The sequence below is a fragment of the Epinephelus fuscoguttatus genome, linkage group LG23 (assembly GCF_011397635.1).
Source record: "Epinephelus fuscoguttatus linkage group LG23, E.fuscoguttatus.final_Chr_v1".
NCBI classification, from domain to species: domain Eukaryota; kingdom Metazoa; phylum Chordata; class Actinopteri; order Perciformes; family Serranidae; genus Epinephelus; species Epinephelus fuscoguttatus.
The window spans coordinates 29,738,214-29,754,695 of NC_064774.1; the positions used below are offsets into that span (position 1 = coordinate 29,738,214).

At 42.0% G+C, this 16,482-nt stretch overlaps 1 protein-coding gene across 3 annotated transcripts in view; it reads right to left on the bottom strand.

Moving 5' to 3' along the window:
* Window positions 1-16,482, bottom strand: part of kirrel1a (kirre like nephrin family adhesion molecule 1a) — a 47,861-nt gene that overhangs the window by 23,623 nt on the left and 7,756 nt on the right. For all 3 annotated transcript variants that reach the window (XM_049568063.1, XM_049568064.1, XM_049568062.1), the window contains exon 2: window positions 1,469-1,627. In XM_049568063.1, coding sequence (XP_049424020.1) covers window positions 1,469-1,627 — 159 coding nt within the window. The remainder of the gene's footprint in view (window positions 1-1,468; window positions 1,628-16,482) is intronic.

Below are 16,482 nucleotides of genomic sequence, written 5' to 3' on the forward strand. Positions count from 1 at the left end.
TGATGGGTTTTGTATCGTGTTTGTAAAGTTATAACTCCAGTTGTTTTTGCATTTTGTTGAGGTAGTTGAAAAAGTATTAAAAAAAGTGGTTTTGTATGCATTCGGAACTGGACGTATATGTAAATGTTGCTAGAATCTCAAAAAATAATCATAAAATATTGTCATAAATCAAATATTAGCCAGTGCAAATGTAAAGCCTGGCAACACTATCACTATAATGCTAGGACAGCGATACTCAACTTAGGGCCGCCCCATAGAGTGCCATGTGGCCTGCCAACTATTTTCTAACTTAGAATGAAAACAAACTGAAGATTTCTTTTTCACTTTGAATGTTGTACATAAGGAGACACAATGCATAAAAAGCATTAAAAAAAATAGTGCTTGGGGAGGACCTCCCAGACTCCCCTACAGAAGTCTAGGCTGAGCCCTAAATGTCCCCAAGTCCTAGAAACGTCCCTGAATACGCCTGACCTGTGCAGGGCTACTCACTCAGATTTCTCCTTTTCTGAGGACAGCAAATGTCGATAGGTTTGACTAACAGGACATTTTATGAAAAAAATGCACAAATGAATTGGCCTCATATATGCTTTACTTTTAATGTTAATTCATTTTATCCATTGAATGTTATAAATGGTTGTTTATTAGCCGTTAACTGGCCTCCTGTCATTTTGCAAAAGTGGCCCCCAGGCAAAGCAAGTTGAGTCTACCTGCGCTATAGGGCAAATGCTAGGAAAAGGAAAGTGTCCTGTGTAGTCAGCCTATTGTAGCTGATAGTTTAGTGGTGATTGTAAAAATAAATACACAGCTGGTTTTAGCATTTAGCTAAAAGCACGGCTGAAGATTCTTAGTCTGGTTTCATGTTAGATCAGTTACTCTGTACCTAATCCACATAGCTCCTGGTAAATGCAGAAGTACAACGTGGGACACAAGTGCTCCTGGATGGAAAATATTGGTCTAAGCAATATCTACAGTATTGTTGGCATGGATGCAATAACAGTGATGCTTGTGCATTGTAGTTTTTGTTGGGGGTGGGCACAAACTTCACAACATTTCCAAGATCTCCTTTAAAGTGGAAATATTAAATGTAATGCGAAGTTAAAAAAAAATGTATGTGACCTTTGTGACCTCCACAGAGTGTCGGCTCTGACCCTCTGCTCTGCAAATGTTGCAGATGTCAATATAGGCATAATATGCTTTAAGCATTAAAGACACATGTTCTCCCTCTGCACTCTGAAATCTGGAGTAACAAACTAAACGAAATAGTGACCAATCTTCGCAATTGTAGTTTAAGGAGTCCCAGAAAGAACTCAAGACATTCGCAACATTTCTACAGCTTTAAACATGCAGCATAACATTTTGCCCGTCAGCAGCTCCAATCCAAAAGTATCAGCATCAGCTCTGAAAAAGCCATCTTAGTCACATGCTGAACAGAGTGAAGGAGGCCTGAGGAGGCCGTATGATGTCTCACCCCGGAGGTCCTCTCCGATGCCCAGAGCCAGGCCATCTTTGGTCCACTGAACAATGCCTGAGTAGTTGAAGACAACACAGGACAGGATCACCCTCTGGCCCCGCACCACCGACTGGTCTGCCGGCTCCTGAGAGAACCTTGCCGTCCACACTGGAGAGACTGGTGGAGATAGGAAGTGGGAGACGAGGCAGGATAAGTTAGGGACTTTCTCATTTTGCACACACTGCAAGCAGGCTAACCACATATATCGCATATTACTGTATCTGTGGTTTTATGGTTAATTGATTGGAAACTGCATTCCCCCAGCAGACATCGAATGCCATCTTTGATCACACGTTGGCTTGCGGCCATTAACTGAGCGCCGCCGAGCAAAGAGCGGCATGGAAAAACGGAGGTGTCAAAGAAGGGGAAATCAGAACAGAGGTAGAGAAGAAGAAAGAGAAAAGAAAGAAGACGAAGAGGTAGTTAACGCTGACTCAGGAGAGAAGAGCTGCACATCAAACAGGCAACTTCAGCCATAGGGTTTCTCACACCCCCTTTTCTCCTGGCTCCTGACTTTTATTTCTTCAAAACTCTCTGGCCCTCCCTCTCTGTTTCTCCCCGTCTTCATTCCTCCCTATGAGTCATCTCCCAGGCTTCCACTCCACAACCAAAACTACAGTGGCTGTCATTGTCTACTAGACTCTCTCCCTCTAGTCTGTAGTCCACTACCACAGCAGATAGACCAGCGCCGCGCCGGCCCACCGACTGACTGTCTAATATGAGGGAAAATCGAGAAAAAACCCTCTGCTATTGTTCCACGCTGTATGATGACAAGTTGTAATTAGCTGTCCCTTGAAGACATGACACCCGTACAATAGAGGAGAGGCAATCACCGTGGAGGATTTGCATCTCACTTTAAATTTTCCGTTCCATTCTGTCTCTCGCTTTCATTTTTCTCCCCTCTCCCACTTGTTATTTCGAAGAATCTCGTACAGTACATCATTAACCCAGTGCTGCATAGTACACCCCCCTCCACCCTCCTCCTCTGCCATTACCTCTCTCCATCTATTCTCTCTCTATAATGTTGTGTGTCCTTTACCCAAATTGCTTTGCTTCACTCTCTGCTTTTCCCTCCATATGTATGCATCCCCACTCGCCTCCTTCACTTTGTACATCTATAATGCTGTCTATGAATGTCCTTTTGCCTGCACTGATTTCCCTCTACCTCTTCTCCTCTACAGTATGTACGCGCCTCCTTCTTTCTATATACATATATAATGCTGTATATGTCCTTTTACCCATAATGCTTTCTATTTCTGTGTTCCTCCTCCTCGCTGGTTGGAAGGGGGTTAGAGGCGGACTGTCACAACTCATTTATCACATTAAATATCAGCCCTCCAGCACTTTCTCTCTCCTTCTCTTCCTCATTCCCCTGTTCACCCGTCTCTTATTCTCTCACTTTTTCCCCCTCACTCCCTTTTCTTCACCTCCTACCATTTACATCTCTCCTTCTCACTTGTCCTCTCCAGTTTTTTTTTTATCACTTCCCCTCTCTCGTTCCCTCACACTTCTCCGTCTGAGCCCCTCCAGCGCTTTTCTGAAGGTTCCCATCTCTCTCACTTTTTTTAACAACTGCCATATGCCTCTGCACCTCACCTCCCGCCTCCTCGCATGACCCCTCGGTCCCTATCTCTCACATTTCGCCTCTCTCTCGTATACGCAGACATGCACTCTCCCCCTATCATGTCAGATTTGGTGTGATTTGCAGAGGTACAATATGCCTGATAATACAAAAGAACCCAGTCATGCAAAAAGATTTCCTTACCAATCATAACAATGGCTTCTGACAGTGCAGCACATTAATATTCTGAAGATAAAGGAGATGCGCGAGGATACACGGTGAAAAGGGAATCAGAAGCAGATGGAGCTTCACAACATGCATACCTCAAAAATAATTCAGCACTGAACCAAGAATAACAATAATAGCGGCCCCTAATTTGCTCCCTGAGGAACTCCCAAATTAACTGGATTAATGAATTAAGATAAACAAAGCAAATAACATAGCAACAATGATTCGCTGTGAAATGCTGGAAAGTAAAAACTCATGTCGTATAAGTCGCAAAGCCTTTAACCACAAATATTGTGAAAAGACCCCACAACAAACATTTTCACCAGCCAGCAACCAAAATAGCTCAAAGTTCAAATGCCTTAGTTTTTAAGTATTTGAATGGTCACTACATGCTAACTGGAGGAGAACTATGGCTGTATTAGTGCTGCATGATTAATCTAATCGCAATCGCAATCGCGATGTCAGGCTGTGCGATTACATAACCGCATAAAAGGCTGCGATTTGCGATTTAATGTAGGCTAAATAAATGTTAACGTGTGTGCCTGTGAACGTGACTGCCTCTCCTGTAGTGTGTGGAGTTTGTTGACATCACGCCCACAAGCTATCCTGGTGTGTGCAGCCAACGTGCAGCAGTGACCAACACAGACGCTGAAGAAGAGCATGAGCTCGACCATGAACAGGCTGAGTTGGTGGCGAAAAAAACATCTGTTACATGGCGATACTTTGGATTCAGGTACGGCGACGTTGAACAGAAAGACGTGCTGTTTAAGTGTAAAAGTTAAAGTCGCCACGTCCCGCGGCAACACGACCAATCTATATCAGCACTTGAGACGGGACGTGGCGACTTTAACTTTTAAACTTTAACACAGCACATGCCTCACCCCTCCAAGAATCATGTACCTAGACTGGCACGTCTTTCTGTCCAACGTCGCCGTTCCTGAAAGACGTGCTGTGTAAAAGTTTAAAAGTTAAAGTCGCCACATCCCGCAGCAACACGACCAATCTATATCAGCACTTGAGATGGGACGTGGCGACTTTAACTTTGAAACTTTAACACAGCACGTCTTTTTGTCCAACGTCGCCGTACCTGAAAGACGTGCTGTGTAAAAGTTCAAAAGTTACAGTCGCCACGTCCCGCGGCAACACGACCAATCTATATCAACGCTTGAGACAGCACAGCACAGGGAAAAGTAGGAAGAGTGCATGCGAGAGAAAGCCGAGCCGTGTAACGTTAAAGACAATGAGACAACTGAAAGCCGCCAGAGCCTCATAAAACAACATCCAAGCACAGTTAAGCAAACATTTGTAAGTGTCACAGGGAAATCATGGACTCCATAACACTTGACATGCTGCTGTGCTGTGCTATGGCGTGCTGGAATTTGTCATTTACGTGACAACTAGGGCCGTAACGGTACATGTATTTGTGTCAAACCGTTCTGTATGTGACTTTCGGTTCGGCACGACCCTGTACCGAATTATTGGGCGCAGGATATTATTTTATTTTATTTTGTTTTATTTTAAGTCCGTTCTTGCAAGCTGAACCATTTAAAATATCTAGTTTCCCGACAGACATAATTGAGTGACGGACTGAGTCCCGTAAATCTCCGCTTTCACTTTGTGCAGCGCATTCTCGCATTTTGACAACATGACAAGTGAGCGTGACGAACCTGAAGACCCACCCACAAACCTTAAGTCCTCCGTTTGGGAACACTTTGGTTTCAGGGTTAAATACGAAGATGGAAATAAACAAGTTGACAAGACAAAAGCAGTGTGCCGACACTGCAGAACAGCGGTCGGGTATGTACTTGGAAACACGTCTAACATGCTAACGCATCTAAAGCGACATCACCCGAGTTTGAACGTTAACCGGCACGACTAGAAAAAGCAATCTGGTGCAAACTACGATATCGTCGTCGTTTAAAAAGAAAGCGCATTTCTCTGACCATCGCGCTAAAGAAATAACCAACGCCATTGGAGTTGAGTGAAATTGTTTAAGCTGCACTTTAGATATAAGCATGTTTTGTTTACTGCACTTTAACAAAGTGGGAAAGCTAAGTAAGTTCCTAGTAAAACTGAATCTGAGCAGGCTTTAAAGCTGACCAGCTGCACTATACTTTTTATTTAATTGAGTAAAACTGTTAAAGCAGAAATATATATTTATATTTTTCATTCAAAAAATGTGTTGAAAAAACAGCAGGATTTTATTTTTCACTTTTATATTTCTATTTTCATTCAAACAATCTGAAAAAGGAGGATTTTATATATATTTGTTTCATTCAAAAATTGTGTAAAAAGAGTTAACTGCTGTGGTGGTATGTTTTAATAAGGTTACCAATAAGTAAAAGATATTTAATAGTTGTCTATTTTTTTCATTACTGTACTGAAAAACAAACAAACTGTGACTTGTGTACCGAGGTACGTACTGAACCGAGATTTTTGTGTACCGTTACACTCCTAGTGACAACACCTGAACGCAACACAGGCTTGCTCCGCTGTGTGTACAGTGCCGTGCTGCACTGCTGTGTGAGCAGCGTGTTTGACTGTGCTCAGTCTGTTGATGGTCATTGACACACTGTCTGTCCATAACAATAACTATGTCAGGTCAGTGCCCCCCTAATATAATGTAGGGGAAACACTGAATCAAGCAAAAAGATTCATGATACCATTTATTTATTAAATTTTATTGTAATTATATTGTAATCGCAATCGCAAATCGCGATACTGTCCACCATAATCGCAATTGCACATTTTTACCAAATCATGCAGCACTAGACTGTATTTATTGGTAAATGGTAAATCACAAGTTTCATCCCGATACAACATAAATTCTTTGGACAACTATACGATATTTGCTTCAATCACAAAGTCTGCAACAATAAAATTTCAATTAGTTCAGTTCAGGGGTCTGCAATCAAGACAATATCACTTAGGATCATTTTCTTTTTCTTGGCTGCTTACAATTATCTGCATAGTGCTAGGCTGCCAGCATTGTTTGACTGTTTAGGAAGTAGGTGTGGTTTTCACTTTACATCGTTAATACTGAATCGTTGATTGTTGAATTGATATATCAATCGAGATCCATGTACGTCCCCACTATTTATTTAAAGCAACACTTACCTTTCTGGAAATTTTCTGGATTTTCTTTGTTTAGGTTAAAATGCTATTAATAAGCTGATGACACAATAAAATGTAAGTGAATTCCACCAGAGATAAAAACTCATAATTGTACCATTCTCCAACAGTTCTAAGAAAACTCTGACCAATCATTGCATTCGGTCCGAGCGTCCTGTCCTGCTTGTGGATATAAACCTTCTGTAACAATGGCAGACAAATGCAGACCACCGCTTCCACCTTCAGCCGCTCCAACAGGGAAATCAGTTGGCAAAAGAAAGAATATTGCAGAAAAAGCTAACACTAAGAGAGAACTCGCTGCTACAAGAGCCAAAACTCAGGTCAACATTGGCTCTGCTTTCGAGCGATGGCGAAGACTGATGCAGCTTCATCCTGAGCTAAAAAGGGACGAGATGGTCGCAGAGTTTCTGCTGGACAGGTATTCTTAGTTTGCCTCTGATGTAACATAGGCTATAACGTTATATAACAACACAGCATCCAGTTGCTAATGGCTAGCATTAGCCTACTGTAGCGTAGCCTCTGAAACATTAACAATATCTTCCTTGTGCGTTTCCACTTACTAGCAACGTCAACATTACTATCTAATGTTAGCACTGCAACCTTATTCTAAAACTAATCAGTCATCACTGACTCCGGTTGAGTTTTAAAACTCCGGGGTTGCGTTTGACTGTCTTGGTTGTAACGTTACACTCGCTCTCCTCTTTTGTGTATCTAACGTTACCTTGCCAACACCTCTGTCTATCATAGATGTAATGGGGACATAATGGAGTGGGGGGTAGGCCTTTGGAGGGAGGTGGAGTTGCCGGAGGAGGGGGATGAGACTTTGGAGGGAGGCACGAGTTGTGGATGTTCAAATTTTTTCTAAGTGCTGTGTGAAATGCAAGAAAGGTAAGAGTAGCTTTAATTAAGAGACTACTAACTATAGTCCGTAACTACAAGCAATAGATGTTCTGATACCATTTTTTCCTTTCAGCAAATGATTCAGGGGCCTGAACTTACACATTCACTGATACAAAGTTACAATCTGATATCTTTGCGTTAAAAATAAAATTAACAGCTGTATACTACAAACCCTGTATGGATGTGAAATGATTGCTATCATTGGGGTGTCGGTGACTTAGTGGGTAGAGCAGGCGCCCCATGTACAAGGCTGTTGCCACAGTGGCCCGGGTTTGAATCCAGCCTGTGGCCCTTTGCTGCATGTCATCCCCTCTCTCTCTCTCTCTCTCCCCCCTTCACACTTACCTGTCCTGTCCATTAAAGGCAAAAGAGCCCAAAAGAATATCTTTAAAAATGATTGCTATCATTGTTGTATGGCAGGGCTCACGTTAAGCCCTATGTGAAACATGAACAAAAACATACAGAGAATGAACGGCATAGAACTTTTTTTTATCATCTACTTTGACATTTTGCTAATGGCAAATATCTAGGTGTGAAACTACTTTAAGGTTTATTGGTTTATTGACTTGTGTACTGATCAATACCTGAACCAGCATTTCAGGCAATATCAGAAGCATTTCTGAAACTGGTATCAGTATTGGATAAATGTATCTTTATATTTAATACAGAAGAATTTAATATTTTAAGATCTGGTTAGTTCATTTCAATTCTTTCAACATGTGTCTTGGTGGCAATTTTGAAATTGAGAACATTGTGACTTACTGGCCTTGAAAACATATCTCACTGTGAATGATGGGGTTCAACACAAACTGCCAAGTTAACAACAATTTCTTGTCATTTAGAAAAGAGAAATTTCAGGGGTTTTTTTCTCTCTGCGCTCTTGTCATTGATTTCAATGTCACTGTCACTGATGGGTTTTTGAGTGTTGAATTCTTAATGAATAATACTTGAAATTTCATTGTTGTTCATGTAGTCATGAACATTTAATGTTACAAAGAAACACTTAGGAATCCAAACCAAATTTTCAGGTACTACTGGCTGTGTTTGAACTCTAAAGGCTCAACTACTACTCTGGTTGCCGCTTGCCCCTTTTCAGCTGGCCCAAACCTTTCCTGGCTTCAACCGAAGTCAGCAGTCAGTGCCAAAGTTCTCAAAGCCATAGGTGACAGCTTCAAGTGTCTTAATTTGATTAACCAACAATCCAACATTTAAATATATTAAATTTTACAACGGCTTACAATGGCAATCAACCAATCTAAACAACTAATCATTCATCACTTTTTATTTTTTTAGGACTCGGGCAGCGGAAACAAGACGTAAACACAGCACTGTTATATCATCTGAAGTACAAAGTAATAATAGCATTGATTTTGAGTTATTTTTCTGTCCACCTAACAAATAAAGGGAAATCTGGCTCTATAGCTGTTGAATGCTCATCAGGTAGCTGCTAACTTTGTCGTCCTGCCATTTCTTAATTGGTAGGAAGTTTGCTGAAAACAAGTTGCAGGCTGTGAAAACCAAAGTAAATAGCCGAAAGATGCTAAAGTGCTCCATGTATCTGAGAGGAACCACACAAAGATGATAATTCTCTACAGGTTGTGATTATGAGAAACCCAATCTTGAAACCCATCAGCTATTATTCTGATGAACAACAGCCAGTATTTCAGAAGATCCGAGCCTCTTTCGTGCGCTGGTCATTTCAGCTAATCTCTATGAACAGATATGATATATGTGTATATGAAAAGCACAAAAGCTAATATAAAGCTCATACTGTGTTCACATGGAATCGGGCAGACGGTAGAAGGTAGACAAATGACACCTTCTGGATGGCACAGGAAAAACGAAGAGTTTGACGGAATGGCAGGACATTTAAAGCAAAACATGCCGACATGAACATGACGATATGTTGCAATGACTGGAATAAAATACATTAAATACAATTATTTTATGTCTCTTATTTTATGTTATTTTCTTGTAATGTCCACTAATTGTTCAGATCACCCATGTTTTCTCCTTGTGTGAGGAAAATAGGTAACATACAGTTATAAATTACGTTGCGAGGGACAAGAAGACATTGTAATATTTAATTTTGACTGGCAATGCCATGTACCGTTACTATTGCCAGTATTCTCTGGTGACCTCACTTATTTCTACTGCCCTGCTATCGTCCACTGAAATGATATCCGTTTTTTTGCCACATTCCACGTGACCGCAGCATTAATGGTCATCAGACGATACCTTTCGGAATATGAGATTGCATTAAGGCCAATAAGTTCCATCTCTCCAAATGGGCTGTTTAAATGCCACTCAGACGTGATTGGCCAGTACTACTCTGACTACAAAAAAATAAATTCTGGTAAACGTCAGATATGTTCAGAGCCCTCTAGGACATATGACAATGATGCAGTGGTAATTAAGGTGGAGGATGTATAATTGCTAAAATACTTTGAAAAACTAACATGATAAACAAAAGGTGATTCTAAAGAGTATAGATTTTTGCTTTAATTTCCTGTTTGCGCACTAATTTGATGAATCTCGCATCCTTCTAATGCTAATTGCTGGACTGTACAGTGTGGATTTGTACCACCTTAAAAGCATGAAAAGCCTTTTCTCAGATATACATGGGTGTAAAGAGAGTTTAGCTGGGTTTAAACTACCCCGCAACCTTGACAGTAGCCTGAGGGCAAGCAAATCCTTTCCTCCACCACCTCAGATATGCTAGCTGGAGGTATTCCCTCAACTGCCTCAGTAAACCACAAACATAATCCAAACCCAACACTCCTGAGTGGAGGCTACACAATCTGCGCAGAAAACACCCATGCAAAGGCTGAGGACTGAAAACACTGACTCATTTAAACATGTGCTCATCGCCTTCTGATTTCCATATTACCCGTTTAACACTTGTCAACATGAGTGTGTGTGCTTGTGTGTGTTTCTGTGTGTTTAAAGAAGGAAATCTACGCGCCGAGAGCAGTCAGAGCGAAGGCAAGGCAGGAGAGAGTATGCAAGGGAGCTTGTATTCTTTCATTATGTGGGTTATGCTGCAGTGACAAATTTAGAGTGTGTCCTGATTTCTTTGAGTCACTGATCCCCAAGATACCACCGGGAGACTCCGAGCACCCTGTCCACACAAAGACCACGGTCACACAGAGCCGCGACCATGACCACACGCACATGGACTCGCAAACAAAAAACAGGCAGCACGGATGACCTAACCTCCACCACATGGGCTAACCATTCCCTGTCAACACACACACACAAACACAACCACAACCCCAAACATATAATCGACACATACAGGCGGTTTCCTGAACATGGATTACACCACGACTCGGACTAAACCGTCAAGCAAGCGGAGCATCTCCGTCTCCGTTGGGAGTGGGTCTCAGTTTAGTCTGGGATTAAGTACAGCCCTAGTCAAAGTTTGGAAAGGGATTAGGATTAAGCTGGGGCCTAGGACAACAGCCCCTGCAGACACTGTGACACCAACCTCGGCTTGTCAAAGCAGACACAAAGCCAAAGGCGAGCACGCACAGCTTGGCCCGGGTGACTCACCAAAAGCATGGCCACACGCCGCCATAGTGTGAACCACCGCAGCAATTTAGCCTGAGAGCACCTCTCGCACCATGCGATGGCGTTTTAATAGCAAGGTAATGAACCGTCAATTTGTTGCTGAAAATTACTGAAAGGGTATATGCATGCAAAGATGTTTGGAGCTATTTTTAGTAAGTGTGCTGCTCATATGCCCTGCATTTCTTAATTTGCCACACACCCCGCTGTTAGGTGGTGAATGTCAAAGCTTGCTTTACAGCTTTTAAATACTCTCTGTGGGACAGGAGACGAGACTGCAAGTGATGCCATGCAGTGGAGAGACTTCTGGGAAAGGTTCACTGGTGGCATTCAGTCTTATTGAATAAGACGCTATTAAATAAAATGGCATTTGTATGGATTGTTATGCATCGATCTAATTATCTTTGTGTCTGGCCCCCTCCCCGTACCCCTCTGTACCCCTCTGACAAAGTCCCCCTGCCTTCCTCTCCCTTGCTCCTCTCCAGCCAATCCCGCGCTCCGGCTGGATCACAGACTTGCGTCACCATAGCAACAGCTGACGTGTAAAGTAACTGCCCAAAAAAAAAAGTTTTCTGTACGAGCGTGTCTGTGAGCGCACACGCGTATGTGCATCTGTGTGTCTGATGAAATCCTCCCCAGTGCTCGGTACACCCATTTTCCTGAAAAAACATTTTTCAATGACCTCATCCTCCCTCCACCTATCCAATTAATAGTCAGGCGGCCGCACTGGTCTCTCATTATTTCTCCCTCTCACCCCCCCTCCTGACTCTCTTCACTGTTAGTCAATCCGCTCCAAATTGATTTTGTTATCTGTCTAATTCCATATCGCCGCTGCGTGTGGCCGATGTGTTGGCGTTATGGAGGGGCTGCCTGAAAATGAGATGCAGGGATAGGGGGAACAAAGAGACGGCGAGGTCCACAGACACAGAGCTGTGAAGTGTAATGGAGGAGGAGGATGACATCATTGTTTCGGGACAAAGTTGCAGCCATAGGAGTCATGCGGCACCGACTTGGCCCTCCCTTATGTCTCTGTGTGACTGTCCATATATCCAGGTGTCAGTCCATCAGTCTGTCAGTGCACTGAGAGATCTGCACATCTGTCAGTGTGTGCATGAGAGCACTGGGACTTCTCTCTGGAGTTCTCTCTCTTTTAAAGTTCCTTTTAATTCACAAAACTTTAAAAGACAAATGTTTGTTTTTCCTCTTAAAAAGCTGACCCAGAGATATGAGGATTTAAAGCAGTACAGCACTAGCATTATTACACAGTATACAATACATCTTACATTGTTTTTCTTGTATATCCCATATGTGCACTGTTACAGTTGCCAGTATCATATTACTTTACATACACTACACTTTACTGCTCAAAACACCACTGTCACTTTTGTTTTAGACAGTATTGCACTGACAGTTCAAATACAGTTTTGGTTGTGGGTAGTGTTTGTGCTGTGCTTGCATTGTAATTTTCAGTCTAACAGCTTTTTTATAGTTTATATTTCTGTTCTATTCTTATTGTATATACTACTCCTTATATATTTATTTTTACCTTTCTCTATGTACCTGTACTATTTCTATCTTTGTACTGCTCTAACAACATAATTTCCCCTCTGGGGATCAGGGCTTAGCTTATCTTACTCTGCACTGTAACTGTATGCATGCACTATTTAAGCATGTAGCCTACATATGTTTTTATGAATGTATGCATGGCGTAGGTACCATATATAACTTATGTGGACATGTATGTAAGTAATGTTTATTTTCATTATTGATTTATCTCCAGGCAACAAAATATCTCGAAAAACCTGTGACATCTCTAAATTGCTTGTTATGTCCAACCAACAATCAAAAGCCCAAATATTCAGTGTGCTATGATATAAAATAGGGCTGGGCAATATACATATCTATATCATATCACTATAGTGATATGAGACTAGATATCATCTTATATTTTTTGACTATTGTAATATCATAAGTGTTGTCTTTTCCTGGTTTTGAAGATATAATATGTAACTTTTCTATATTAAAATGTCAACACCTAGATCAGTATTAAATATTTTGTTGAGCTGTGCGGTCATATTATCTTGAATGTTTTAAATAATGTTTAAACGCAGAGAAATCTGTAATTTCAATCAAGGAAACGGCCCATGTCATTCTGTCTCCATTGCCTGTCACTGGTGTCATATTCCCTTTGCGCATGCATCTGGGTTGTGGTTGTTTGTCAGACGCTGCCGTAAATTAACTCTTTATCTGTTTTTAAGCCACATTTTACAATACACTTTTTAGGTCTTGGTTGTTTTTAGCATTTTTTTTAACTGGATGAAGAATTTTAGTCATCAAACATCTGGATACGTTATCAGAGAAACAAGCTCAGCAAACCTTAGCTGAAGCCTCGCACCTGCTCCTGCCGTACCAAACAGCATTAGAAAATCACACATTTTTGATATGACACTGCTTTATTCAGTGTTTTTGCTGGTTTAAATCACCTGGTCCTTTTGTTTTGAAAAGGAAGAGACCGCAGCCAATAATTTAGCTCCTGGTAAAAACCTCATGAATGTCTGGATCTTAAGTTATCAGAGAAAAAAGGTGAGCACACATTAGCAGGTGCTGGGGTGGCAACCCCTCTGCAGTGAACTGAACAGCATTTGAGAAACACACATTTTTAATATGCAACTGCTTTATTCAGTGTTTTACCAGCTTAAATCGCCTGGTTCATTTGTTTTGGAAAGGAAAAGACCTTAGCTAGTAATTCGGCTTCTGGTAAAAACCTCCTGAATGTTGGGATCTTAAGTTAGAAGAGAAAAAAGGTGAGCACATATAAGCAGGTGCTCTGCTGGCAGCCCTTCTGCAACAAGCTGAACAGCATTAAAGAAACACTGATTTTTAAAGGGAAACTGCTTTATTCAGTGTTTTTACTAGTTTACACCTGATTTGTTTGTTTCTGAGAGGAAGAAACCTCAGTGAATAATTCGGCTCCCAGTGAAATCCTCTAGAATTCCAAACTGGGAGAAACAGACTGCAGTGATGGCATTGATCCATCTTTTGTTATTGTTTTGATTGAGACACCATAGTGGTAGAAAATGACATATACATTTAAAGACTGCATTACAGAAAAGTGATGTAATTTTCAGAACTTATTTTGAACTATTTGTATTTAACCACTTAGTTATTATTTCCACATTACTGTTGATTATTTATCAAAAATTTCATTGTGTAAATATTTTGCGGAAGAACCAATGGTCAACCCGAAAATACCATCGCAATATCAATATCGAGGTATTTGGTCAAAAATATGGTGATATCAGATTCTCTATATCGCCTAACTCTAAACAAAAGCACCAAACCCTCTGAGACACTGCTTGACAAAGGCTTTAAACAAATATTAATTTATTGAATTAAAAACCAATCAATGTATTGTCAGTCAACTAATCAATAAACTGACCAATCATTTCAGCTCTAAACTACACACAGGCTACATGTAGCGCATCAGTGTATGCAGTTTCTCCCTCTATTTATCTGGCTGTGGGAACTCTACCACCTGTGCCTGCCTCCTCTCAACAACATGGCTGCCTGGCAGGACGGACATAATAACCCGTAACCATGGTGATGGTGCTATAGGAACAAGCGAGAGGCATAGATGGAGAGGAGCAGGGAGAGTGAAAGGAGGCGACCCACTGAGCCCACTGACACCGTGTCACTCAAACACAAAGGTGACTCCTGGAGGTGGGGACGGAGCGAAGGGAAGATCAGGGGCAGAGCGGAGAAAGATCCAGAGAGAGAAAAGACACAGACTCCTTTCTTTGTTTGCCGCATTGTCTGCCTGCTCGCTCCCTTCCTCTGTCACCTTACCTTGCCGTCCTCCCCCTTACTAGCAGTCGGCGACCTCACTCTTTCTTCATCTCTTTTGTGGCCTTGCCCCCTTCTCATTCCCTATTCACTTCCTTTTGTCTGGCGGGCATCTACTTAGAAATGATCACTCCTCCTTCTTCCCTCCGCCTACCACCTTATTCCCTTCTTGGGCTACCTTTCCACCTTTAAGCATGATCTGCTTCTCTTTCCCTCTATCACTCCTCCCTCTCATTCCTTCTCTCCATTACTATCAAAATGGTTGCTGTGGAAACAGGTTTATTTGGAAATGGCGGGAGGGAAATTATTCCAGCGCTTTGTCTGTCCATTTTGATACTACTGTGTGCATGAGAGTGTATGCACTCCTGTCAAGGTGTGCACACTCGTTTTCTATGAATGTGTGTGTGTATTTGTGTGCCACCCTTCCATTCTTCGAGGCTCCTCTCATACACGCATCTCACATCTGAAGAGCTTTATTTGTACCAAACCTCTGTTACAGACATTGTTACCATAGCTACAGCCAGTGAGGACCACTGACACAATGACAGACACAGTGGCCATGGCAACCCCAGGATCAGTGGTGGGTAATATGATAATTCATGGACGAGGCATCTGACACATTACGGGCACATGAATATGCTCAAGCGCTGGAAAGCCGGCGCGTCGCTGGTAATCCACGAGCCTTTGTGCGGCCAACATGCCGAGTGGCTGACAAAGAATACTCCGCTGTAACCAAGGGTGACCAGAACTAACAATAGCTGTCCTCTGGATAAGCTTGAACAAGGGGATACATACATATCAAGCTGCTTCTCTGCAGTAGTGTGCTGTGCAGCTTGTAGCTCAGGGGTCGCCACAGAATTCAGCTGGCTCAATCAATATCATAATGAATCAATAATTCAAGGCAGTAGTCCCCCATTGATTTTGGGCAGCGACCCATTCCTAAAGCCACTCTGCCTCCAAATGCCACGTGATGTGGCGTGTAAACATCCGCACCATCAGCTGTGACAGCTCTCAGATGGTCTGCTGGTCCACCTTGCGTTACAGTACGGCACGGTAATGGCATCCAGCAGGACTGTTTTACAAGCAGCGTCCCATCGATAAATCACCTCCTCCAAGGTCTGCTTTAATTCAATCCAGTGTAATCTAATTTTATTGGTATGTACTGTAGCTTCTTGCAATGTCATCTGTCACAAACCATCCAATAAAAGCCCGGGGCCTTGACCTCCTAGAGCGAAGTAATATTCATACAGAGCCCCTCGCCAATATCGCTACCAGTGCATACTGTCGCTTCAAAGGGGAGGCTTCTTTGTTGATAGCAAACACACTTAAAAACTGGAAAGCAAACTGAACATGGTGATGATAAATCTGGGTTGAGCAGTGTAGACCTTTAAAGCCTGTGGTTCGTACAAGAAAAATGCATCAGGAGCATACTCTCCTAAAACAAATAGAATAGAAAAGCAATGATTTTTACTTTTTCAACTTAATATACCCTATCGTCATATGGCCTACTTTATATGACCACATAAATCCATGAACTTGGTCTGGTGCTGTTGTCAGTGGAGCCCCCAAGAGAGCTAGAGGGGCTATGGCTACCCTGATGCAATTACTGGACCACGTTAGCAAGAGTATTTGAAGGCTGACATTGATGTTTATTAAGAGGCTATAGCGCTCATTTTTTAAGTTAGCATGAAGATAATGGTATATTCTGAAACTAGACAATCTACGGCGTCCATTGGTA